The sequence below is a fragment of the Amblyraja radiata genome, chromosome 4 (genome assembly GCF_010909765.2).
Source record: "Amblyraja radiata isolate CabotCenter1 chromosome 4, sAmbRad1.1.pri, whole genome shotgun sequence".
Lineage (NCBI taxonomy): Eukaryota > Metazoa > Chordata > Chondrichthyes > Rajiformes > Rajidae > Amblyraja > Amblyraja radiata.
In genome coordinates, this window is record NC_045959.1 from 43,810,512 (window position 1) to 43,836,417 (window position 25,906).

Here is a 25,906-nt window from a genome sequence, read left to right on the forward strand (position 1 = left end):
ATTTTCATTTATCCAGAAACTCTCTGCATGTGGAAGCAAAGAAAAAATATTTATTTGATGAAAGTTGTTGTTACTTTGTGGATGGCGGCAGCCCATTGGCACAGCAAATCCAAAACACTGCAGCAGATCAGTTCAGAGATACAGCATGGAGATAGACAATTTTCCCTGCATATAGCCTGTCCAATCCCTTAAGAATGTTATATGTTTCTATAAGATCCCCTCTTATCCTTCTAAATTCCAGTGAATATAAGTCCAGTCGATCTATTCTTTCAGCATATGTCAGTCCCGTCATCCCGGGAATTAACCTGGTGAACCTATGCTGCACTCCCTCAATAGCAAGAATGTGTCAACATGTATCTCGAAACAATGAAAAACTACTTACCAAACATGCAGTTCTCTTGGATTTGTGATAGCTCCATGATATATTTATCTCCTCTCGCACTCTGCAGTTCCGTTCCAGGATAGTCTCCCCTGGCCATCAAATTCCTCTAGTCACAAACTGGATGCATGAATAGATTATTTGTCCCAATTTCCCCACTAATTTAAATCTGTTACATTAGCATTGTATCCTTTCAGAGCAGCCGCGTGTTCAAGGTTTAAAGCAGTAACATGATTAAAAACGTGTACACAATGAAAATACTATTCAATAATCTTTAGCGTGGGCTTGAATTTAATTTGTCTGCAATATCATCGGGAAGAATTATCACCCAGTTCCCAGCTCAAACAAGGTATGTTCAAAAGCAATTATTTTGAGGCCTGATGATCCCGGTCTGTTCTGTTTGACTAATTCGTAATATGAAACGTTATATTCCTGTTGAAGAAGTCATATAGTCCAGCCATAACTTATGTACGACTTATATATTTATGTTTCAGTATTAAAATCATGCATTCATACATTGAAACCTCTCTGTTTAATTATCTTTTTATAGCCCAGAATTCGCACTACAGCAATAGTGAATGGACCAATCTCTTTCATTACTCACACCAGGCCACAATTTGATGCTTTGTTACTACTGTGCTCAATACATTTTTTTTTAAATGTAGTTATCATGACATCTTGCTAAATTCAACAGTGGCTGCTTTGTTTAGGTGATTTATTACCTTATAAATCATAGCAAGATGCTGTCCTTTAGACAGAAAAGAGCATGGTAAAGTGCTGGGTCTGGTAGCAGTGAGGTTCACACACATGTACTTGAGGAAACATGGTGGTTTAATAGTAAGATTAAACGAGAACTTACCAGTTCGAAGTTTGATCGTTATTTGATGAGGAGTACGTTGAGGGAATACGTGAAGAACCCCGCCAGGACGCATGCGTGTCATTCTTCAAAGCAGCGGTGTGAAATCACAGATAACTGTAATGACTGAACATAGTAAGATTAGAGAAGAAAATACCAGTTGAGTATATGATCAAGGGTGGGAGCGGAGGGCACGTATTCCCTCAACGTACTACTCATAAAATAACAATCAAACTTCGAACTGGTAAGTTCTCGTTTAATCTTACTATTTTACTTCGGAGTCACGTGAGTGACTACGTGAAGATTTCAAAGCTCTGTGATTTCATGCCGTGGAAACGAGTCCATGCATCACATCTGCCTTAATTGACTGTGGGAGGAATTGTGTTAACATGTTTAGACATGAATCCAACATTGAAATCCATGATAAATTGTTAACAACAAATTATAACCCCTATTTATGGGGTGAAATTATATTACAGAACTTAAAATTGGCTCTGCAAAGTTCCAGTTTAACTACTGGTTTGTGGTAGAATAGTTGGAACATTTTCCCCTGATCCATCCTGCTGTCTCGAGGATTTGGTTCATTGGTACATCCAACTCCATAGCTGCCGATGTAGTTGCAGCCCTGGTGGAATAAGATTTGAATATGTTAGTATCCACCCCAGCTGTTGTTAAAACCTGTTTCAGCCATCTGAAAATAGTTTGAACCGACACTTTTTTGTGGGTTTGTTTGTGGCTGATTAGTAGTGCCATCTCATAGCCTCAGATGTTTTTGGTGTTCTCCATATAGAACAATAATTGTCTTATTATACAGAGACGATATCTGTAGGGTAATCCCTAAATTCTATTTTGAGGCCTGATGATCCCGGTCTGTTCTGTTTGACTAATTCGTAATATGAAACGTTATATTCCTGTTGAAGAAGTCATATAGTCCAGCCATAACTTATGTACGACTATATATTTATGGCCGGATGATCCTCGCCATAGATATGTTGATAGGGCACTTCTGGCGCAGTTAATGGCACTGTAACTGAGCCCCTCATCATAATGGAGGCCTGCCAGGAATTCGAGAACAGACGTTATGTTCATCAACTGTAGGTGATGTTGTTTCTGTGACAACATATCTCCCATTTCCTGATGTATACCAGATATAGTTTTTGGTGGACTGTCTGTGGCCCGCTGAGATAATGTTCAATGTTCGGTCCGCCAGTCCCAGTTGCAGTAGAGGTTTCTTTAGACTCTACAAATTGATAGGTTTGTTGTTTTTGACATGGATGGGTTCCCCTGTTACAGGATGAACCAATAATCTGGTTGTTTCAGGATGGTGATGCATGGTAAACCCCATGTTGAGTATCACAGGGAACCATGGTTAAGTAGGCCAATCGGCACTACCAATTAACAGACGCTGAGTCTTGTTGTATTTTTCGTAATACCCGACTGATGATGCAGAAAAGGAGAGAATGCATAGATAAACAATTGCCCCCTCAATGCAGTGAAAAGCATCTGTCCCTGCTGTTCCAGGGTCTGGTTCCCAAGAAACACAGTTTGGTAACTGGTGATTAAGTCTTATTTTATTGAATTTGCGTGACCTGATGTCTGTCACTGAATTTTGGGTTACCTGGTAGGTAAGTAGCTGATATTCCAATATTTCTCTGGATACACCATTACCAAATTGTATTAGTCAGATTGTCACTCTGTAGTATAACACGCTGGTGATTTATCCCAGAGCAGTATGACTTTAGGCCATAGAACGCACCCGACATTTCCAGGTAGTTTATGCCCAGTGTCTGTGATAATGATGCCTCCTGTGCCTTTCATCTACCTCCACAGATGGAGATAGAAATTGGTAGTACCCCAACCAAGCGCACTGGCATCAGTTTGTAGCACCACTAAGGGTTTGCTGATAACGATAGGGTTGGAACAATGCCGAATGTTATCCCTCCACCATTTTAATTCCATAAGCTTTGATTGGTGGCTTATTGGTCTGTCGAAATGACCAGTATTAACTTTGAGTGTTTATATTTTGCCCTTTGTAGATTTTTGGTAATACAAAGGTCCAAATTGTGTGGCTGGAAACGCAGACACTATATGCCAATTATACTTGCTACCAATCTGATAGACGGTTCACTGATGTCAGTGGGGTTGTTGCAGGCCTCAGTTAAGACTTTAGCCTTGTCCTTTGGTAAAGTCACCGACATGTGAGCTGTAAATAGTGAACCCCAAATAATCCATTATATTGGTAGGCGTTAGTTTAGATTTAACTGGATGGATGATAACCCCAGTTTTCACCCAATTGTATGGTGGCTGTTACAGCTAGTTAGGCCAACTCCAAAGTTATGCCCACAATTAGTATGATCATATGATTATGTATTTGGTAGAGCTCTATACTGCCAGAGCTGCCCCATCCAGTTGAATTTTTTAAAATAACGTTTGTGATCAGTCCGTGTAGGCACTGAATAGTAAGCATCTTTTAGGTCGATGCTAGCCATGGAGTAGCCTTTAGAAATCAGTCCTTTAACAGTTACAAGTTCCCATTTTGTACTGAATATATAGTACAATATATTCCAGCCAATCGTGTTGGGTTTACCCATTACCCCTTTTGCACAATTCAATGGTATATCCCTGGATACTGCTTAGGATATAAGTGTCTGTAGTTAATATACACCATATCCAAAAGAGTGTAATCTCCCACCAATGTGTGTATTATCCACTCTTCCTATAATTTGTAAGGGACCAGACCCACCTACCTCCATTGTTACCAGTGGAAGTTTGCTTCTTCTGTGTGGTCTTCGTGGAGGTTGAGGCGCCGGTGTCTGGGTTTGTTTTTGGGTTGGGGGTTTGCGCATCTTCCAGAAAGGCCGGTCTGGGCTATGGTCTAAAAGACCGCTGTCCTGTATGCCCGGCCTTTGAGCTTTCACCAGCTTCTCTTGTTCTGCTGGTGGGTGCATAAGGGTGCTGTCTTTGGCTGTAGGAGATCCTTAATGTTGTCGCCTTTATGAGCCCCAAGGCTTTCCTAAGTCCTGCTCCGACATGTTTCCAGATGCTATTTCCACGACTGGAACATTCAGGGATGCGCAGTTTCCTGGTCCCAAGTATTTTTGCAGTGGTGTCCATCGTGGTCTGGCTGTATGTATTTGGACACCATGACCAGTAGATTTTGCCTTCCTGCACCCCCTGCACACTTGTAGTTTTGTTCATCAAAACCCCTCTTCAGGGTCAGCCCAGAATTGACCCCCCAGTACTCCCCTCTGACGAGGGAGATGCACTGTGCAGCCCTACAAGAGGTGCTGCTGTCGGTTTTACATAGTGCCCACAGTGACTAGACTCCATCTCCCGGAGCCTGTCATGTTGGAGCTCGGCTCCATAAGCCGCTCCAACTTTCTTTTCCATGTTGGAGCTCGGCTCCATAAGCCGCTCCAACTTTCTTTTTCATGTTGGAGCTCAGCTCCATAAGCCGCTCCAACCGGCTCCAGCGCTCACGGTCGCTGGCCGCCCAAAGTCGGACTTATCAGTCAACGACTCTTTTGGTTTTCCTCTTGCCTTCCCGCCCAGACGCAGTGTTTCATCTGGCTGGTGCGGGGGCGAAGTCGGGCACAGCTGTTCCCTTACGGGTGATTCCTGTGCCGCAGGCCGCTGCTGGCGTCCGCAACTCCGCGGTCTTCCCCCGCCAGCTTTGTCGCAGCTCTGGTCGACTTCTTTGTCTTGTGCATGTTTCCCCCACCTGTAGAACAGTATGGGAACAATAAAGACCGCAGTATCACTTACCTGCAGGTCCAGGCTTAAAACTTGCCGTTAAGGGGGAACGTCTTCCACCCCTCCTCCTGCCGTTTTGACTTGTCAAAGCCAACGTCTCCGTTCTGTATAGTCTCCCGCCCAGCCATGGTGTTTAATCTGGCCGGTGCGGGAGCGAAATCGGGCACAGCTGTTCCCTTACGGGTGATTCCTGTGCCACCTGCCATTGTTTGCACAGCTCTCCATGTTTTCCCACCTGTGAAACAGTATGGGGAGAATAAAGACCGCAGTTTCACTTACCTGCAGGTCCAGGTTTAAACTGTCGCTACGGGGGAACCTCGTTCCACCCCGCCTCCTGCCGTTTCGATTTGTCAAAGTCGACGGCCCCATTCTGAATAGTCTCCCGCCCGGCCGTGGTGTTCTGGCCGGCGCGGGACCAAAAGTCGGCACAGCTGATCCCACTTACGGGGCTTGTGCCTTCAGCTGCTGCTGGCTCCCGCAACTTTGCGGTCATCCCCAGCCAGCTTCACTCGCAGCACTTGTGGACACTATTTTGTCCAGCTTCCCCCCCCTGTGTAAAAACAGCGCGGGGACAAACACTACAGCAGAGTAAATCACTTACCTGCAGGTCGCGGTTTCAAACTTACCGCTGCGGGGGAACGCTCCACCCCGCCTGTCGTTTCGCAAGCGTGAAAGCGATATGACACGCATGCGTCCTGGCGGGGTTCTTCACGTAGTCACTCATGTGACTCCGAAGTAAAATTCCCAGGCTTTGGAATCTCAGTGGTGCTAACATAGGCTGCACACCAACACTTGCCTGAGAATTGATCTCCACAACCCAAATACCTCCCTTCATGTTGATGCTTTTGAGAGATGCATATTACCTGACTCCAAACATTCATGATAAAGCCCGATCACAGACAGTTATTTGCATATGACTATCTACTTGAAGAACTGCCTTTAAAAACATCAAAGTGGTCGCAGCGGTCCTTGAAATTAAACTCCTCTACAAATTGGGGCGGCACAGCGGCACAGCAGTAGAGTTGCAACCTTACAGCATCAGAAACCTAGGTACGATCCTGATTACAGGTACTGTCCATACCGTGTTTTACGTTCTCCCCGTGACCTGCATGGGTTTTCTCCGAGATCTTCGGTTTCCTCCCACACTCCAAAGACGTACAGGTTGTAGGTTAATTGGCTCGGTATAAATGTATAAATGGTATAAATGTAAATTGTCCCCAGTGCATGTGGGATAGTGTTAATGTGCAGGGATCACTGGTCAGTGTGGACTCAGTGGGCCGAAGCGCCTGTTTCGCTCAGCTAAAAACACCACAGTTAGAGTCATAGAGTGATACAGCGTGGAAACAGGTCCTTCAGCCCAACTTGCCCACACTGGCCAACATGCCCCAGCCACACTAGTACCACCTGCCTGTCCCATATCCCTCCAAACATGTCCTATCCGTTCACGGCTACATTTAGCGACTACATTTCCCAAAAACTGACAGACTAGCATAAATTGAACTCCCACTCCCAGCTGCAAAGAGGCGAATATAAAGAAGTCTCTGATAACTCACAAGTGAAAAACAAACACGTCAACAGGACACCACCATAAAAATTGAGGCAGGTACGTACATGAAAGGTTGTCAAATGTTACAATTCTTAATGTTTAACCAACCCTAGTATCACCTATAATGTGGGATTCATATCAAAACCATTAGCGTGTATTAACAGCAAAATGAATACATTTCTATTAAAACATTGTTTCTGGAACAAATCACGTTTAATTATGAATGCACATAGGAAATAGAAGAAATTGGCCACAGACATCTTGATCCTGCTTTGCCATTGAACAAGATCATGTGATCTTCCCTTTCCACATATTCTTCATTTAGAATGTAGAATTCTATCATCTCAGTTTTGATGGCAATCAATAACCGAGTCTCCACATCCCTCTGCAGTAAAGAATTCCACAAAGACTGAGGGACAATAGACACTAGACAATAGACAATAGACAATAGGTGCAGGAGTAGGCCATTCGACCCTTCGGCCCTTCGAGCCAGCACCTACTTTCAATGTGATCATGGCTGATCATCCCCAATCAGTACCCCCGCTCCTGCCTTCTCCCCATAAATGTTTTAATCCCTTCCTTGAACGGGGACGCGATCATTTCCTTGTCGTGTCTCCGTTTCGCTGGGGCCTAACATCGTGGAGCTGGTGGCCTCCAACTGGAATAGATCTGATGGCTCCGGTCGCAGAGCCTGTGGACTTACCATCACGGAGCTGGCTGACTTCGGAGGCTGTGGTGGTGCTGTGGCTGCGACCCGACTTCATTGATGTATATTGTAAATAGCTGCAGGCCGAGCACGGAGCCTTGTGGTACCCCACTAGCCACTGCCAGCTACTCTGAAAGGGACCCGTTAATCCCTCCTCTTTGTTTCCTGTCTGCCAACCAATTTTCTATCCATGTCAGCACTCTACCCCCAATACCATGTGCCCTAATTTTGCCCACTAATCTCCTATGTGGGATCTTATCAAATGCTTTCTGAAAGACCAGGTACACTAAATTCACTGGCTCTCCCTTGTCCATTTTCTTAGTTACATCCTCAAAAAATTCCAGAAGATTAGTCAAGCATGATTTCCCCTTCGTAAATCCATGCTGACTCGGACCAATCCTGTTACTGTTATCCAAAAGTGCCGCTATTTAATTTTTTATGAATCATTCCAGCATCTTCCCCCCACCGATGTCAGGCTAACTGGTCTATAATTCCCTGTTTTCTCTCTCCCACCTTTCTTAAAAAGTGGGATAACATTAGCAACCCTCCAATCTACAGGAACTGATCCTGAGTCTATAGAACATTGGAAAATTATCACCAATGCATCCACGATTTCTAGAGCCACATCCTTAAGTACCCTGGGATGCAGACCATCAGGTCCTGGGGATTTATCAGCCTTGCAGGGACATCTCCCCACATCAGTTGCATAATGGCCTGTTTCTTACTTTGAGACTGTGACCAATTGTTCTAATCTCCTCAATCAGGAAAAATATCCTCCCCATATCCACCCAGTCAAGCCCTCTGAGAATTTAATTTGTTGTACTGACGTCATCTCTCATTCATCTAATCTCTGTGGAACGAAGACATGACCTACGCATTCTCTCCTCACATATTGGACTCTCTCTCATATATAATGTATATCCTTTTTTATCTGAGGAATTCAAAATTGTTCACAATACTCAAGTCGAGTTTATTGTTAAATGCACAAGTACTGAGAGGTACAGATACAATGAAAATCTTGCTTTACAGCAGCTTCACAAACAACACACAAAAACAAGTGTACATAAATTACACAAGAAAATAAAAAAATAAGACCTTTGTGCAAAAATACTCAACTAGAATGCCAATCCATTATAAGACCCCATATGACTGTCGTGAGAGATTCTTTACACTTGCTCTCAAATCCTACAGCAACAAAGACCAATATCCCACTGCACATATAGTCAAGTCAAGTCAAGTCAAGTCAAGTTTATTTGTCACATGCAAATACGAGATGTGCAGTGAAATGAAAGTGGCAATGCTCGCGGACTTTTGTGCAAAAATACAAACAACCAAACAACCAAACAAACTATTAACACAATCATAAACACACATATTCTTTAACATAATAAATAATGGAAGGAAAAACGTTCAGTAGAGTTAGTCCCTGGTGAGATAGGCGTTTACAGACCGAATGGCCTCTGGGAAGAAACTCCTTCTCAACCTCTCCGTTCTCACCGCATGGCAACGGAGGCGTTTGCCTGACCGTAGTAGCTGGAACAGTCCGTTGCAGGGGTGGAAGGGGTCTCTCATGATATTGTTGGCTCTGGAGTTGCACCTCCTGATGTATAGTTCCTGCAGGGGGGCAAGTGAAGTTCCCATAGTGCGTTCGGCCGAACACACTACTCTCTGCAAAGCCTTCTTGTCCTTGGCAGAGCAATTCCCAAACCAGATGGTAATATTCCCGGACAAGATGCTTTCCACCGCCACTGTGTAGAAGCACTGGAGGATCCTCGGAGACACTCTGAATTTCCTCAATTGCCTGAGGTGGTAAAGGCGCTGCCTTGCCTTACTCACGATATATATGAGCCTTGCCTTACTCACGATATATATATGAGCCTTTCCTTACTCACGATATATATGAGCCTTTAGTGAGTTATGTACAAAGCCAAACAGTTCCAAATGAACATCCACATTTCACAATTTACACAAATCACACACTTTAAAAAACGCATCATTTCTGCCCTATCTACCTTGTTGTACTCACTCATCTTAAAATCTAAAGGCTGCAACAAATTCTAACCCTTTCAGGTGAATGCTGCTTTAGATCTTTAGATTAGATTTCTCTCCAAAACAATTTCAGCAATGACCAGCTACAAATACAATATTAAACTCAGTTTAATGTTTTTTTCTCGTAATTACAGTTCTGCCATTCATCATTAAGTGCCTTTATCTACAAAATACCAAACTATCCATTGGTGGCATTTGCATTGAAAAAATCTGTTACATTTCAGTTGAATTAAGCAAAAATTCAAAATTCAATTAATTTCAGTAAATGAAACATTCTTGAACTGAATTTGTCTCCTTTAAAGTTATATTAATCTGTTACTACTTTAGTATGACATATGTAATTGGTGAGAAAATGCATTCTCTACAGTTCAACATCTTCCCAACATTTCATCATTGAGCTGTATTGTGAAGCTGACAATGTGCTTTAATTTGTTCCGCCTCCAACTATGAAGTATACTGTGCTGACTGGAAGGATCTTCAAGGTCCCCGACAAAGTGTTTCAACTGAGATTCCATCAGATTACAACTCCCATTGTCACCATGCCCTTTTGCAAATCAAACTCTGTATTTCAATGGCAAATCACCCTCAGCAACTTCTCCTTTGACTCCTCCCACTTTCTCCAAATCAAAGATGTAGCCACGGGCACTCACATGGGCCCTAGCTATGTGGATTTTTGTGAGGTACGTCGAACAGTCCTTTTTCCAGGCGCACACTGGCTTTATCCCCCAATTCTTTCTCCACTACATCGACGACGGCATCAGGGCTGGCTCCTGCACCTGTGCAGAACTCATGGATTTTATTAGCTTCACCACTAACGTCCACTCTGCCCTTGAATTCACCTGGACTACCTCAGACATCTCTCTCCTCTTATATAGACACAAAATCCTGGAGTACCTCAGTGGGAAATGCAGCACTTCTGAATAGATGGAATCGGTGACGTTTCACCCATTCCTTCTATCCAGAGATGCTGCATGTCCTGTTGAGTTACTCCAAAACTTTGTGTCTATCTTCAGTTTAAACCAGCAGCTGCAGTCCTTTCCTACACCTCTCAACTTTTTCTCAATGTCTCTGACACCATCACAGGAGACAGGCTAACACCATGAGTTCAGAGAGTTGGGAAGAAGACTGAAATGCCGGACTTCTAGGGTGGTTATCTCTGGATTGCTTCCGGTACCTCGTGCTAGTGAGGACAGGAACAGGGAGATAGGGGATCTGAATGTGTGGCTGAGGGGCTGGTGCAGGGAGCAAGGATTTAGATTTATAGACCACTGGGATCTCTTCTGGGGTAGGGCTGACCTGTACAAAAGGGACGGGTTACACCTTAACTGGAGGGGGACCGACATTCTGGCAGGCAGGTTTGCTCGGGCTACACGTGTGGGTTTAAACTAAATAGTGGGGGGGAGGGATTGACAAATTGGGGGTATAAAGATGGAGTTGAAGGGGAAGTGGCTACAGGAAAAATTACAAAAGATTCTCGAATTAATGGGAAGGAAAGCTCGAGAATGGACAACCGAGTAAGGTCAGGGCCAATTGAGAGCGGAGCGAGGGGGGAAGTGAATACGGAGGTCAAAGTGCTGTATATGAATGCGTGAGGTATAAGGAATAAAGTGGAAGAGCTTGAGGCTCAGTTAGAAACTGGCAAGTATGATGTTGTGGGAATTACTGAGATATGGCTGCAAGAGGGCCAGGGCTGGGAACTGAATAGCCAAGGGTATACTCCCTATCAAAAAGACAGACAGGTGGGCAGAGGGGGTGGGGTTGCCCTGTTGGTGAGGAATGAAATTCAGTCCCTTGCAAGGGGTGACATTGAAACAGGAGATGTGGAGTCAGTATGGATAGAACTAAGGAATTGTAAGGGTAAAAATACCCTAATGGGATTAATCTACAGGCCCCCAAACAGTAGCCTGGACATAGGGCGCAAGTTGAATCAGGAGTTAAAATTGGCATGTAGTAAAAGTAATGCTGTGGTTGTTATAGGAGATTTCACCATGCAGGTAGACGGGGCAAATCGGGTTGGTACTGGACCCCAAGAAAGGGATTTGTAGAGTGCCTTCATGATGGATTCTTTGAACAACTTGTATTGGAGCCTACCATGGAGAAGGCAATTCTGGATTTAGTGTTATGTAATGAACCGGATTTGATAAAGGACCTCGAGGTTAATGAGCCATAAGTAGGCAGTGACCATAACATGGTCAGGTTTAATCTACAATTTGGAGAGGGAGAAGAGTAGATCGGAGGTGTCAGTGTTGGAGTTGAATAAAGGGGACTATGGGGCCATGAGGAAGGAGCTGGCCAAAGTTGACTGGAAAGATACACTAGCAGGGATGACAGTGGAACAAAAATGTCAGGTGTTTCTAGGAATAATACAGAAGGTGCAGATTCAGTTCATTCCTCGGAGGAAGAAAGATTCCAAGGGGAGAAAGGGACGACCATGGCTGACAAAGGACGTCAGGGACAGTATAAAAATTAAAGCAAAGAAGTACAAAGTAGCAAAGATGAGTGGGAAGCAAGAGGATTGGGTAATGTTTAAAGAACAACAGAAGATAACTAAAAAGACAATACGGGGAGAAAAGATGAGGTACAAAGGTAAGCTAGCCAAGAATATAAAGCAGGATAGTAAAAGCTTCTTTAGGTATGTGAAGAGGAAAAAAATAGTTAAGACCAAATTTGGACCCTTGAAGACCGAAAAAGGTGAATTTATTATGGGGAACAAGGAAATGGCAGATGAGTTGAACAGGTACTTTGGATCAGTCTTCAATAAGGAGGACGACAAACAATCTTCCTGATGTACTAGTGGCCAGAGGATCTGGGTTGACGGAGGAACTGAAGGAAATCCACATTAGGCAGGAAATGATGTTGGGTAGACTGATGGGACTGAATGCTGATGAATCCCCAGGGCCTGATAGTCTGCATCCCAGGGTACTTAAGGATGTGGCTCTAGAAATCGTGGATGCATTGGTGATAATTTTCCAATGTTCTATAGACTCAGGATCAGGTCCTGTGGATTGGAGGGTTGCTAATGTTATCCCAATTTTTAAGGAAGGTGGGAGAGAGAAGACAGGGAATTATAGACCAGTTAGCCTGACATCAGTGGTGGGGAAGATGCTGGAGTCAATTATAAAAGATGAGATAGCCGAACATTTGGATAGCAATAACAGGATCGGTCCGAGTCAGCATGGATTTACAAAGGGGAAATCATGCTTGACTAATCTTCTGGAATTTTTTGAAGATGTAACTAGGAAAATGGACAAGGGAGAGCCAGTGGATGTAGTGTACCTGGACTATCAGGAAGCATTTGATAAGGTCCCACATAGGAGATTAGTGGGCAAAATCAGGGCACATGGTATTGGGGGTAGAGTGCTGACATGGATAGAGAAGTGGTTGACAGACAGGAAACAAAGAGTTGCGATTAACGGGTCCCTTTCGGAATGGCAGGTAGTGACTAGTGGGGTACCGCAAGGCTCGGTGCTGGGACCGCAGCTATTTACAATATATATCAATGATTTGGATGAAGGGATTCAAAGTAACATTAGCAAATTTGCAGATGACACAAAGCTGGGTGGCAGTGTGAACTGTAAGAAGGATGCTATGAGAATGCAGGGTGACTTGGACAGGTTGGGGGAGTGGGCAGATGCATGGCAGATGACGTTTAATGCTGTTAAATGGGAGGTTATCCACTTTGGTAGCAAAAACGGGAGGGCAGATTACTATCTAAATGGCGTCAAGTTGGGAAAAGGGGAAGTACAGCGGGATCTGGGGGTCCTTGTACATCAGTCTATGAAAGTAAGCATGCAGGTACAGCATGCAGTGAAGAAAGCGAATGGCATGTTGGCCTTTATAACTAGAGGAATCGAATATAGGAGTAAAGAGGTCCTTCTGCAGTTGTACAGAGCCCTAGTGAGACCACACCTGGAGTATTGTGTGCAGTTTTGGTCCCCTAATTTGAGGAACGACATTCTTACTATTGAGGGAGTGCAGCGTAGGTTTACAAGGTTAATTCCCGGGATGACGGGACTGTCATATGTTGAGAGAATGGAGCAGCTGGGCTTGTACACTCTGGAGTTTAGAAGGATGAGAGGGCATCTCATTGAAACATATAAGATTGTTAAGGGCTTGGACACGCTAGAGGCGGGAAACATGTTCCCGATGTTGGGGGAGTCCAGAACCAGGGGCCACAGTTTAAGAATAAGGAGTATGCACGGAGACGAGGAAACACTTTTTCTCACAGAGAGTGGTGAGTCTGTGGAATTCTCTGCCTCAGAGGACGGTGGAGGCAGGTTCTCTGGATGCTTTCAAGGGAGAGCTAGATAGGGCTCTTAAAAATAGCGGAGTCAGGGCAATGGGGAGAAGGCAGGAACGGGGTACTGATTAGGGATGATCAGCCATGATCATATTAAATGGCGGTGCTGGCTCGAAGGGCCGAATGGCCTACTCCTGCACCTATTGTCTATTGTCTATTAACAGACATTTATTACAAACTTACTGACTCCCACAGTTATCTGGACTGCACATCTTCCCAACCTGCCTTTTGCAAAGATGATATTCCCCACCCTCAATTCCTCCAGCTCCGCCGCATCTGCTCTCATGATGTCATAGAGTCTTATAGTGATGCAAGATGGAAACAGGCCCTTCAGCCCAACTTTCCCACGCCAGCCAACATGTCCCAGCTACACTAGTCCCACCTGCCTGCGCTTGGCCGATAACCATCCAAACCTGTCCTATCCATGTACCTGTCTAACTGTTTCTTAAACGTTGGGATAGTCCCAGCCTCAACTACCTCCTCTGGCAGCTTGTTCCATACACCCACCACACTTCGTGTGAAAAAGTTACCCCTCAGATTCCTATTAAATCTTTTCCCCTTCACCTCGAACCTATGTCCTCTGACCTCCTCCATTGCCAGACTGCGGCCACACTCAAATTGGAGGAACAGCACGTCATATTTTGCTTGGGTAGCTTACAACCCAGCAGTATAAATGTTGAATTATCTCATTTTAACTTCTAACTACACTCCCCCCTCCTCCCCCCTCCTCTCCTTCCATTGTCCTCCCCCCTAGTCACAGAAATCAGAGAAGGCGGCTGATCTTTAAATGCACACTCCTAAAGCAGCCAGTCACCAACAATGCACAACAATGCCTGGCTGACCTCTCTGATGCTGTAGAAACTAGGAACTGCAGATGCTGGTTAATACACAAATGGACAAAGTGTTGGAGTAACACAGCCGGTCAGGCAGCATCTCTGGAGAATATGGATAGGTGATGTTTCAGGTCAAGGCCCTTCTTCTGACTGAGAAGGGTCTCAACCCAAAACGTCATCCATCCATGTAGTCCAGAGATGTTATCTGACGTGCCAGCACTTTGTGTCCTTCTCTGATGCTATGATGAGCAACAAACTGTAAAATGTCCTGGACATTAGCTAAAGTCTCTTAGAAAGATCTGGAGGCAAGGAAAACAAGATGTAACCTTCCCAGAAAGAGCAATCCCAGCAAGTGGCTGGAGTGGATGTGGAGAGGATGTTTCCACTAGTGGGAGAGTCTCAGAGTAGAGGTCATAGCCTCAGAATTAAAAGACGTTCTTTTAGGAAGGAGATGAGGAAAGATTTATTTAGTCAGAGGGTGGTGAATTTGTGAAATTCTTTGCCATAGAAGACTGTGGACGCAAAGTCAGTGGATATATTTAATGCAGAGATAGATAGATTCTTCAGAGATGCATCTCTCCAGAGATGCTGCCTGTCTCACTGAGTTACTCCAGCTTTTTGTGTCTATCTTCGGTTTCAACCAGCATATGCAGTTCCTTCTTATACATAGATAGATTCTTGATTAGTCCTTTTCTCCAGAGATGCTGTCAGATGCTGTCTGACAGAGATGCTGTCAGATGAGTTACTCCAGCTTTCTGTGTCTATCTTTAGTTTCATTTAGTTCAATGTATGAGTATTGCCACCTGTACCGAGGTATAGTGAAAAGCAATTTGTTGCCGGCTATCCAGTGTAGAATCTATATGATTACAATTAAACCATCCAGTATACAAATACAGGATAAAGTGTACAATGTTTAGTGCAGGATAAAGTCCAGTAACGCCAAATTCATGATAGTTTGAAGATCTCCAATTAAGTAAATTAGAGGTCAGGATTGCCTCTAGCTGGTTAGAGGAAGGTTCAATTGCTTAATAACAACTGGGAAGAAACTATCCATGAATCTTGAGCTGTGCAATTTCAAACTTCTGCACCTCTTGCCTGATGGGAAAGAAGAGAAGAAGGAGTGACCGGTATAATCTCACAAAGTTAACAGTAGTCTCTACAAATGGACACAAGTGCACCAAATAATACAATGTGCAGTTTTGGTCTCCTAATTTTAGGAAGGACATTCTTGCTATTGAGGGAGTGCAGCCTAGGTTCACCAGGTTAATTCCCAGGATGGCGGGACTGACATATGATGAAAGAATGGATCGACTGGGCTTGTATTCACTGGAATTTAGAAGGATAAGAGGGAATCTTATAAAAAAATATTTACATTTTTTAAGGGAATGGACAGGCTAGATGCAGGAAAAATGTTCCCAATGTTGGGGGAGTCCAGAACCAGGGGTACAGTTTAAGAATAAGGGGTAGGCCATTTAGAACTGATATGAGGAAAAACATTTTCAACCAGAGAGTTGTGAAACTGTAGAATTTTCTGTCACAGAAGGCAGTGGAGGCTATAGCTCTTAGGGCCAATGGAATCAAGGCAAATGGGGGGAAACCTGGAACGGGGTACTGGTTTTGGATGATCAGCCATGATCATATTAGACGGCAGTGCTGGCTCGAAGGGCCAAATGGCATACTCGTGCACTTATTTTCTATGTTTCTATGTTTCTACTTAATGTTATATTGTGACTGTGCAGTGAAGGTTGGAGCTCATATTCAAAAGATCCAACTAATTCCAGCAAGGGAGGAAACATACATTGTATGACCAATTACCTTCTTAGGAGGACATCTGAGACCAGAAATATGTCAGACTTGCCGACATGAATTGCTGTGGAAATACTTGACAGAGCTTGGGCTGAAACTTGGTTGGCTGGGAGGCTGTTAAGCATTTTCATTGTTCTTAAGGGGCTTTCCCACTTGGGCGACCTAATCGGCGAGTTCTGGCGAGTTTGCCCTCGACTCATACTCGCAGTATAGTCGACACAAAGTCATAGGAGGTCTTCGTAACTCTCCTTCATGCTCGAGAGTGGTCTCCGCATACTCGAGGCCTCAGTTAGGTTGCGGCGTTTTTTTCAATATGTTAAAAAATGCCCGCGAGTAAAAAAAGGTCGCCATGGAAAAAATCGATACTTTTTTTACACGTAGGGTTAGTTGTAGTAGGTCATAGTAGGTCGGCATGTTAGTCGTAGGTAATCGAGGGTTGTCGAAGGTAGTCGAGGGTATTCGTAGATAGTCTTCATCATAGTCGAAGGGAGGTCGAAGGAGATCGAAGGAGGTCGGCTTCACTCTCCACTATTCAGTGTCCAATTTTCCCGAAGTTAGTCATAGCTAGTTGTAGCTAGTCGAAGCTGGTCTCCAACAGTCCCCTCTACCGAGCGGATATTATCATGGCGCAACCCTCCACCATGTATTGCTCCCCAGGTGTCTAATAGACACGGCTGAAAAAAGGATTCCCAAGCCAGGAGCTCCTTTCTGGAGCCTCAATGGAGTTCCTCCGAACTGCCGCCCGCTCCAGTGGAGCCCCATACTGTGCCGTAATGGCAAGTCAAATTTTACTACTCCATATGGTGTATGATAATAAATGTCCTAGCTGCTGCGATAGTCACAAATGTGACCGAACAGCAACCGCTATTAAAAAACTGCCAGCTCTATTTATAACTGCCTTAATCAGTTCTTCAGATTTTTGACTTCAATTAAAGAACTATCTGTAGTATATCGAAATGCCCCTATAAATAGAGCATCAGATAGAATTGAATTAACTATGATAGGTGTAAAGATTTGCAGGATTTCGGACACCGTTTGTCACAGGAATCACAGTGTCAAACTGCTTGCTTCAGTTATACCAACATAAAATCCTACACAACTGAAGTTTCACAGGATATTAGCCCCGACAAAGGGTCTTTGACCTTAAACGATAACTGTTTCCCTTTCTGCAGATGCTGCCAAAAGTTTCCACCATACATTCAGGTTCGCTGCCCTGCCCTGCTGTTATCTTTAGCAGCGATCGAAAACCTAGCCACGGCTAATTTAAATTACTGTCTGCTCCTAATCTTAGCAGCGAGCTCCCTAGCCGTGCCGCAGCCCCAACTCCTAATGGAGTTTCCACAGTGGCCTAAAATTCGGCCGCCTGCTCCTGTTTGGAGCTCCAAGCCAGCAGCCACAATAACGAACCCGAGCTACTATGGAGCTTCCACGGCGGCCTCCAAATTCGGCAGCCTGCTCCCTTTCGGAGCTTCCATGGCGGCCCAAGACCGGCTGCCTCCATCAGCTACTCCGGGCCCGCTGCCACAGCGGCCCGCTGAAAATAAAATTAACTTACCTGTCAGAGCAGTTGCGAACTGCTCCGACTCTCGCCATGCGTTCGGCGTATTGACGCGCATGCGGGCTGGCGGGCTCTTCACGTAGTCACTCACGTGACTTCGAAATAAAAGTAAGAGTGGGTGAATTAAGAGATACAGAAGGAAAGAATGCTTGGCTTGAGGCCGATATGGACAGTCCACAGGTGTAGTAGAAGGCAGGTTGTACTGTCACCTTCGTGAACAAATTGAATAAATATATGTTGAAGAAAATTGTACAAGGAGATTGCAGTGGAGATTGGAACTACTGCATTGTTCTAGTAAAGAACCATGCAGACATAATGGGCAAATGGCCTCCTTTAGTTATGCAACCATTCTAAGAAGAGTATTTAATGGTAAAATAGGAAATACAAAATTATTCTACACACAATAGAACCATGCAAAGACCATGTAACATCACCAGATTATCTATTTTTTTAATGTTGGTAATGGATCAATGTCAGCCACGACTTTAGATGAACTGTCCCACCCCTCTTCAAAAAGTCTTACAAGATTTACAGACTTAAGGGCCTGTCCCACTTACGCGCCTTTTATGCGACCTCCAAAAATGTGCTTGTCGCGTTGTGACGCACGGGTAGCATGTGGGAGCGCTGGACGGGCGCATGGAGAGGCGTGCAGGAGTGTGGAGTTGTGCATTGTATTGTGCGGCACTCCAGGATTTTGTGCTGCATGAAACCTTCGTGCGCCAGTGTCATGGCGTATCGCTTACGCATGCGAACGTATTGCAGGTGCATGCTGATGTCCTGCCCTCATACGTGTAATGCGTGGCGACGTATGATTACATCACCGTGCGTAACAATGCAACACCGCACGACGCCCAAACGCAGTCGGCCCGCCTTTTACGCGTCATGGATATAAGCGCGCGCGATTTAAGAATACATTGTGGATAATTATTTAGCATTTACAGAGCAATGGGAATGTTGGCAATCTTTGGCAACAGACAACTCACATGAGGAATGAGACATTGAGGGTTTGGCAGATGTTTGTATTCAGAACAAGCTGGAAATCCTTGCACACAAATTCCTGAAAGGTTACATACCAATATAGAAATGGAAGAGCAAACCAGATAAGTGATACAAAATGCTGGAGTAACTCAGCGGGACTGGCAGCATCTATGGAAAGAAGCAATGGGTGACGTTTTGGGTCGAGACCCTTCTTCAGAGTAAAGAAGAGTCTCGACCCGAAACATCAACCATTCTTTCTCTCCAGAGATGCTGCCTGTCCCGCCGAGTTATTCCTGCATTTTGTGTAGATCTTCAATTTAAACCAGCATCTGCAGTTCCTTCCTACAGATTAATTTGGTCTGTAGCTTGCTAGTTTTCATTCACCTCTTTTTGTGAATAGGGGCATTACATCTGCAGTTTTCCAATTGCTAGCACCACTCAAGAAACTGGAACATTTTAGATAATCACCATAAATATCATACACTAGGTAAATATCATAAACTGGGTATTCAAATGACGTCACGCGCTCCAGACGGCTCTGCTGATGCTTGATGAGGCGCACAACAGTCACTACCGGCTTGTCGCGTAAATGACGGCCAAGTGGGACAGGCCCTTTACAGCCACCAGATTAGGCATACAGAGCCTGTTATCAAACAAAATGTCCAACAGATTCATCTGTCGGTTCCTGCACTGGAATGCCAGCCCTCTGGACTGGGACTACACCTACACACTTCTGACGTATGAAATGAGAGTACTCTTGACTTAGCCAAGGCAAGCAGATACAAAGAAGCTTGTCTATAAATACAGATGACGATAAAGGTCGTTTCAAGATAAAAATGACAAAAATCAGCTGAATGTTGGGTGGAGTAGTAGCAGACTAGGATAAGGCAACTGCAGTAAATGGCAGGAACCTTGAGTCATGATGTACAGAGAGACTTCCTGCTGTAAGTTCATAGTGGCCTGAAAATGATGTGGTAAGTACATAAGGTACACAAAATTGCTGGGGAAACTCAGCGGGTGCAGCAGCATCTATGGAGCGAAACCCTTCTTCAGACTGGTAAGTACATAAGGTATTTTATGAGAAGTTGAAGTGAGGGAATACGTGAAGAGCCCGCCAGCCGTATGCGCGTGCCAAGCTGCTCCCTCTAGGAGCCGAATCGGGACTAGCTGTGCAGATCGGCGTTGCCAGCGACTCCAAAGTGGCCGTTTGCTTTCCGCACTGTGCTATCGGCATAACTCATCATTATATATTGTACTTACCAGACAGGTTGCACCTGCTAGTGACTCTGTGTCCTTGCTCCCTTCTGGAGCCTCAACGGAGTATTTTAGGGAGGAAATAGAGCGCAACCCTGCACCGGGTGTTGCTTCCTCAGGCCTCTGGCCCCCATCTGACCTGGATGAGCCGGCATTATAATCGGAGTCACCTCTTTCCGATACTCCACTAGACAGAGTGGGAGAAATACTGCAACCCTGCCAGGTGTTGTCACAGGCAAATAGCTGGAGCCGTCTGTAATGCTTCCGGTATACGGAACATAGTTGGTTCATATGATTAAAAAGAAGCCTATCCCCATTAGATCAAAGATTCGACTGATTTATTGATACCCACATGGTTGGAGTCTCTTATGAAAGAATCTCCAACAGAGTCCTCGACTGAGCGGAAATTATCATGACACCACCCTGAACAAGGTGTAGCTCCACAGGTGTCTGATAGACTGAAAGGCTTCCTAAGCCAGGAGCTCTGGACTGCAATGGCAAGTCTAATTTCACTATACCATTTGATGTAAGTGATAAAAAATGTCCTTTGTATTTAATTTTATTCATTTTCAATTTAAAACTTTATTGGCATGATAAGATACATTGTTATATTGCCAAAGTATTAAACATGACTTTTGTATGCTATCTGCTATTATAGTCACAAACGTGACCGAGCGGCAACTGCTATTAAAAACCTGGCAACTCTATTTATAGCCGCCATAAATATAACGCATACAATATACGCTGCTCCAGCGTAAGCTGAGCTGACCTCGGCCGGCAGCATCTATGATTAAAAATGCTTGGTGCTACGGCAGCTGAGCTTACCCGGCGGTTGCCCTGGCCATGGATATTTTTAACTTACCGGCTGCTGCTATCTTAAGCAGCGATCGCAGACCTGGCTGTGCCGGCAGCCGCATATCATATCCTAGTTCCTACGGAGTTCCTTCAAATTCGGCCGCCTGCTCCCGTTCGGAGCTCCAATGCCGGTAGCCGTAAATATGGAATCCCAGCTCCTTATGGAGCCTCCACAGCGGCCTCCAAATTTGTCCGCCTGCTCTCGTTCGGAGCTCCAACGGCGACAGCCGTACAGGCTGCGCCCATCAGCTACGCCGGGCCCGCTGTACCTGCTCCTGTTCGGAGCCAGCAGCGGCCCGCTGAAGTATAAAATTAACTTACCTGCCAGAGCAGTTTCGAACTGCTCCGACTCGCGCGCTATGCGTCGACGTATGATGCGCATGCGGCTGGCAGGCTCTTCACGTAGTCACTCACGTGACTTCGATATAAAATTTGAGATGAGAGGGGAGTAATTAAAAGGAGATCTGAGAGGCAAACTTTTACACATAGAGGGTTTGAATTGAGTATTTTGTATATTAGTTGCTTAATGGGAAGAATGTTGTCTTAAATACATTGGGCATTTGGAAATACCTTATTTAATTTCCATTCTATTTGTATTTTGGGAAACTTACCCACATAGGCAACTTTTATATTTCTCTCTCTCTCACACACACGCCCCAAATTCCTCTTCTCCCTTCTCCCTTTCTCATAGGTACAATGTTCCAGAAACTGCTAATGGATCTATAATGTGAAGGAAGGAACTGCAGATGCTGGTTTCAACCGAACATTACACAAAAAGCTGGAGTAACTCAGCAGGACGGGCAGCATCTCTGGAGAGAAGGAATGGGTGACGTTTCGAGTCGAGTCCCTTCTTCAGACTTGAGATGTATAATGAATGGTCTTTCCCCATGGATATGCCAGCAAGTATATGACTTTGGTACAAATTTATCCAAACACAAAATTCTTAGACATGCTAGCGGTGAATCTGAAATCATGACCCTCCATTGGTGTCACCAATCCTGCTGAATCTGGGGCATTTGCTTGTGCACCCTACACCAGGCTCTTCATGGCGCAAGATCCATGAATCTTCATTTAATTAATAGGTTTTACAGCTGTGAGCAAGTCAAAAAGCATGCAAGATGCTGGAGTAACTCAGTGGGTCAGGCAGCATCTCTGGAGAGCAGGAAGAGGTGATGTTTCGAGTCGAGACCCTTCTTCAGACTTTCAGGCATTCCATCTCTCCAGAGATGCTGCCTGTCCACTGATTTGCTCCAGCATTTTGGGTCTATCTTTGGTGTAAACCAGCATCTGCAGTTCCTTCCTACACATTTGCTCGTGAATGCTTCAGATTGTCGAGGTTTGTTCAGACCCATCCTGGGTACAAACCATAGTGCAGACGGCTTTTGTTTGACGTTCTATTTGCGGTACGTGCAGGGCCATTGCGCATCTCTGCCACAGATAGCGAACTCTGGCCCAAGACCTGTAAGTGGGTTGTGTTTCGAAAGGCCAAACCTGCTAAGTTTCAAAGCCTTATCAGGAGAAGCTGATGTTCGAATTGGAAGAGTAGGGCATGTTTTTATGGTTCTCTACAACTCAGAACCACTGGACGGTTGGCTTTATTCATTGTAAACAATGAACCTGTTATTCATGTATTTTACTTGAATACAGAGAATGTTAATACACTGACTCTCCTGTTAAAATATAGAGAAAGAGTGGATAATTCATTAACTCCATATGCAGCAACATTGCAGTTGAAGTACTGAGTCTCTATATTATATTAGAGTTTTGGCGAACAAAAGTTACACAAATAGTGTTTAGCAGTGATCGAGACAAATTAATTCAAAATGTATTTGGCATAAACATGTTAATACTGTTACAGGACAAGGTATTTCCTTTCCTAGTGAAATTGTTCATTTTGGAAGGAAGAACAGTATTATTTATATTGAGAACATAGGAACTGGCCCTTCATCTCACAAAAGCTGTGCCAAACATAATGCCAAGTTAAACTACTCCTCTGCCTGCATATGATCCGTGTCCCTCTATTTCCTGCATATCTAAGTGCCTATCTAAAAGCCCCTTAAATGCCAATATTCATAAATTCATATGTTCATTAAGTTCTAAGAGCAGAATTAGGCCATTCGTCCCATCAAGTCTACTCCACCATTCAATCATTTCTGATCTATCTTTCCCTCTCAACCCCATTCTCCTGCCTTCTCCCAATAATCTCTGACAGCTTTACTTAAGGGGCTGTCCCACTGCGGCGACCTAATCTGCGAGTTTAGAAGCGTTTGCCCTCGGCTCAAACTCGCAACATGGTCAACACGTGGTCCTAGGAGGTTCTATGAGGTCACATACTCAGGTCTGAGGTCAGTTTGGTCGAGGTAAATTTTTCAGCATGTTGAAAAATTTTCCGCGAGTATAAATTGGTCGGCATGGTTCATTTAAACTTGTAGTGCAGTGGAGTGAGGTCACTAGGTAGTTATAGGCAGTTGAGGGCAGCATAGGCAATCTCCTTCGCTGATCGGGCATTTTAATTGACTCATTAGAGTTTTCAGGACCAAGGAAAACAGATCGGTATTGTAAAATGCCCGCTAAAATTTATTATGTTGTCTTGCTTCTTAAAAGTGTCTCCACTCCTTGACTCCACCCCTTCTCCCCCTCTTTTCTCCCCCCCCCTTTCTCTCCCTCCCCCCTTCTCCCCCCCTTCTCTCCCCCCTTCTCTCCCCCCGTCTCTCCCCCCCTTCTCTCCCCCCCGTCTCTCCCCCCCACTTCTCTCCCCCCCTTCTTAACCCCCCTCTCTCCCCCCCTTTCTCCCCCCCCCTTCTCTCCCCCCCTTCTCTCCCCCCCCTTCTTCTCCCCCCCTTCTCTCCTCCCCCCTTCCTCTCCCTCCCCCCTTCTCTCCCCCTCCCCCTTTCTCTCTCCCCCCCCTCCCCCTTCTCTCCCCCCCTTCTCTCCCCCCCCCCATTCTTTCTCCCCCCCCCTCTTTCCCCCCTCTCTCCCCCCCCCCCCTTCTCCCCCCTCACCTTCTCTCCCCCCCTTCTCTCCCCCCCCTTCTCTCCCCCCCCCTCTCTCCCCCCCCCCTCTCCCCCCCCCCTCTCTCCTCCCCCCCCCCCTCCCCCCCTCTCTCCCCCCCCCTTTCTATCTCCCCCCCCCTTCCTCCCCCCCCCTCTATCTCCCCCTCTCTCCCCCCCCCCCCCTTCTCACCCCCCCCCCCCGCTTTCTAAAGGACTTACCGTACACTGTGCAGCCGTCTTTTACCTTCCTGTTCATCGCGGGTGTGAATTTCAGACAGTGCTCTCACGCTTTCCCTGGCCCCCGCCTTTGCGATGGGTTTGTGTGTGCGGTCGGTCGATCCAGCTCGCGGTTTCATCGCTGATGGTCGCAATCCAGCCCTAGAGGTTTATCAGGCGAATGCCCTCGAGCTTGAAGGTCGAAGACAGTCACTGAAAGGTCGCAATCAGTGGGACAGGCCCTTTATCAAATTGTGTTTGCCTCCACCACCACCCCAGCAGAAAAACTGCTGAAAGCTGCTGCAAGGGATTCAAGGGTCCTTGTGCATAAAACACAAGGCTAACATACGAGTGCAGTAGATAAAATAAATGAATAATGTAGGGTTGGGTACACAAGTAAGGAAGTTTCCCTGCAACTGTACAAGGTGAATATTTGGAAGGCATCCTGGCCGCATTCTCAAACCTATGCGGACCTACTGGCTGGAGTTTCCGTGGACACCTTCACCCTCTCACTACTATAGTCCAAGGTCCCTCACGGGCTTCAAAAGTACATTCATAATATGCTGCCCAAGAGCAAGGTGACATACTGACTTGTGGCATTCATGTATGTTGTGATGAAAGTGCTTTGAGATTTTGGTTATGATGATGCACATTACCTCCTGCCTCAGTAAAGACCAGGAGCCACTACAATTAGCCTACAGCCCCATTGGATCAGTAACCTAATGCGATCTCGCTGCCTCTCCACTCTGCACTGGACAATAAGGACACATACGTCAGGCTGTTGTTTGCCTAAACAGAGGGAATGTCACACTCTGGGAACTGTGGCTCTGCATGTTCCTGTGCCATTGGATCATCAACTTCCTCATCGGCAGATCTCATCCAGGAGTAGCAACACTTCCACCTTGCTGTCCATCATCACTGGGGCACCTCAGGGCAGTGAGCTCAGTTCCCAGCTCTAATCTCTCTATACCTATTGCTGCGTAACCAGGCATAGATCTAATGCATTCTTTAAATTTGCCAATTATACCACCATTGCTGGACAAATAATGGGTAACAATGAGTCAGAATACTGCAAGATGATTAATGATCTGATTGAATGGTGCCTGAACAGCAACCTGGTTCTTAACATTAATTTAATTTAAGGTAGACAAAAATGCTGGAGAAACTCAGCGGGCGAGGCAGCAGCTATGGAGCGAAGGAAATAGGCAACGTTTGGTTTGTCATTGTCACTATTGGAGACTAGTCCCTGATTATGCTTTGCCGAGCCAGTGTGAAGTGTAGATGGAATCAATGGAAGGGAGATTGGTTAACCTTAGAAAGGGAATGCAGAGGATCCATGAATTTATCATTATTGATAGGACAGAAGAGTGAAGAGAGTCAACAGCTTCAAGTTCTGCGGCATGTAATTGAAACTTATTGCCACAGAGAGTTATGCGAGTATAGTTTATAGGTATACTTAAGATTGATAGACTCATAATCATTAAGGGATTCAAGTGTTAAAGGGAAAGGACGGGTAAGTGGATTTGTGGAATTTCAGTTTTGTGATTTCTTTCCGATTTCAGATTTATTTGTGAATGGCAAGTCAGGCTCTATGAGTTAGATGGCCCACTCCTGTTCCTTATAGTCTCCTCACATGCCTGCTGTTTTATTTGCCCATCATGTTGAATCTCAGTCCCTTAGTTTTTCTTCCATTATCTGCAGAGAAGACCCTCCCCATATTTACTCTAAACTAATCATAATCTTATACCACCATCAAATCTCCTCTCAGTCTACTCAGCTCCACAGAAAACACTTTCAGCGTACTAGGTCTTGCTTCCAATTCTG

The 25,906-nt window shown here is 45.1% G+C and overlaps 1 protein-coding gene across 2 annotated transcripts in view; it reads right to left on the minus strand.

Annotated features, from left to right (window-relative positions):
- The window catches only part of hnf4g (hepatocyte nuclear factor 4 gamma), a 142,184-nt gene that overhangs the window by 103,764 nt on the left and 12,514 nt on the right, over positions 1-25,906 (minus strand). Inside the window, exon 2 of one of the 2 annotated variants that reach the window (XM_033019270.1) lies at positions 383-488. The exons of the other annotated variant lie outside the window; for it this stretch is intronic. Coding sequence (XP_032875161.1) covers positions 383-479 — 97 coding nt within the window. The 5' untranslated portion in view covers positions 480-488. The remainder of the gene's footprint in view (positions 1-382; positions 489-25,906) is intronic. 2 annotated transcript variants of the gene reach the window in all.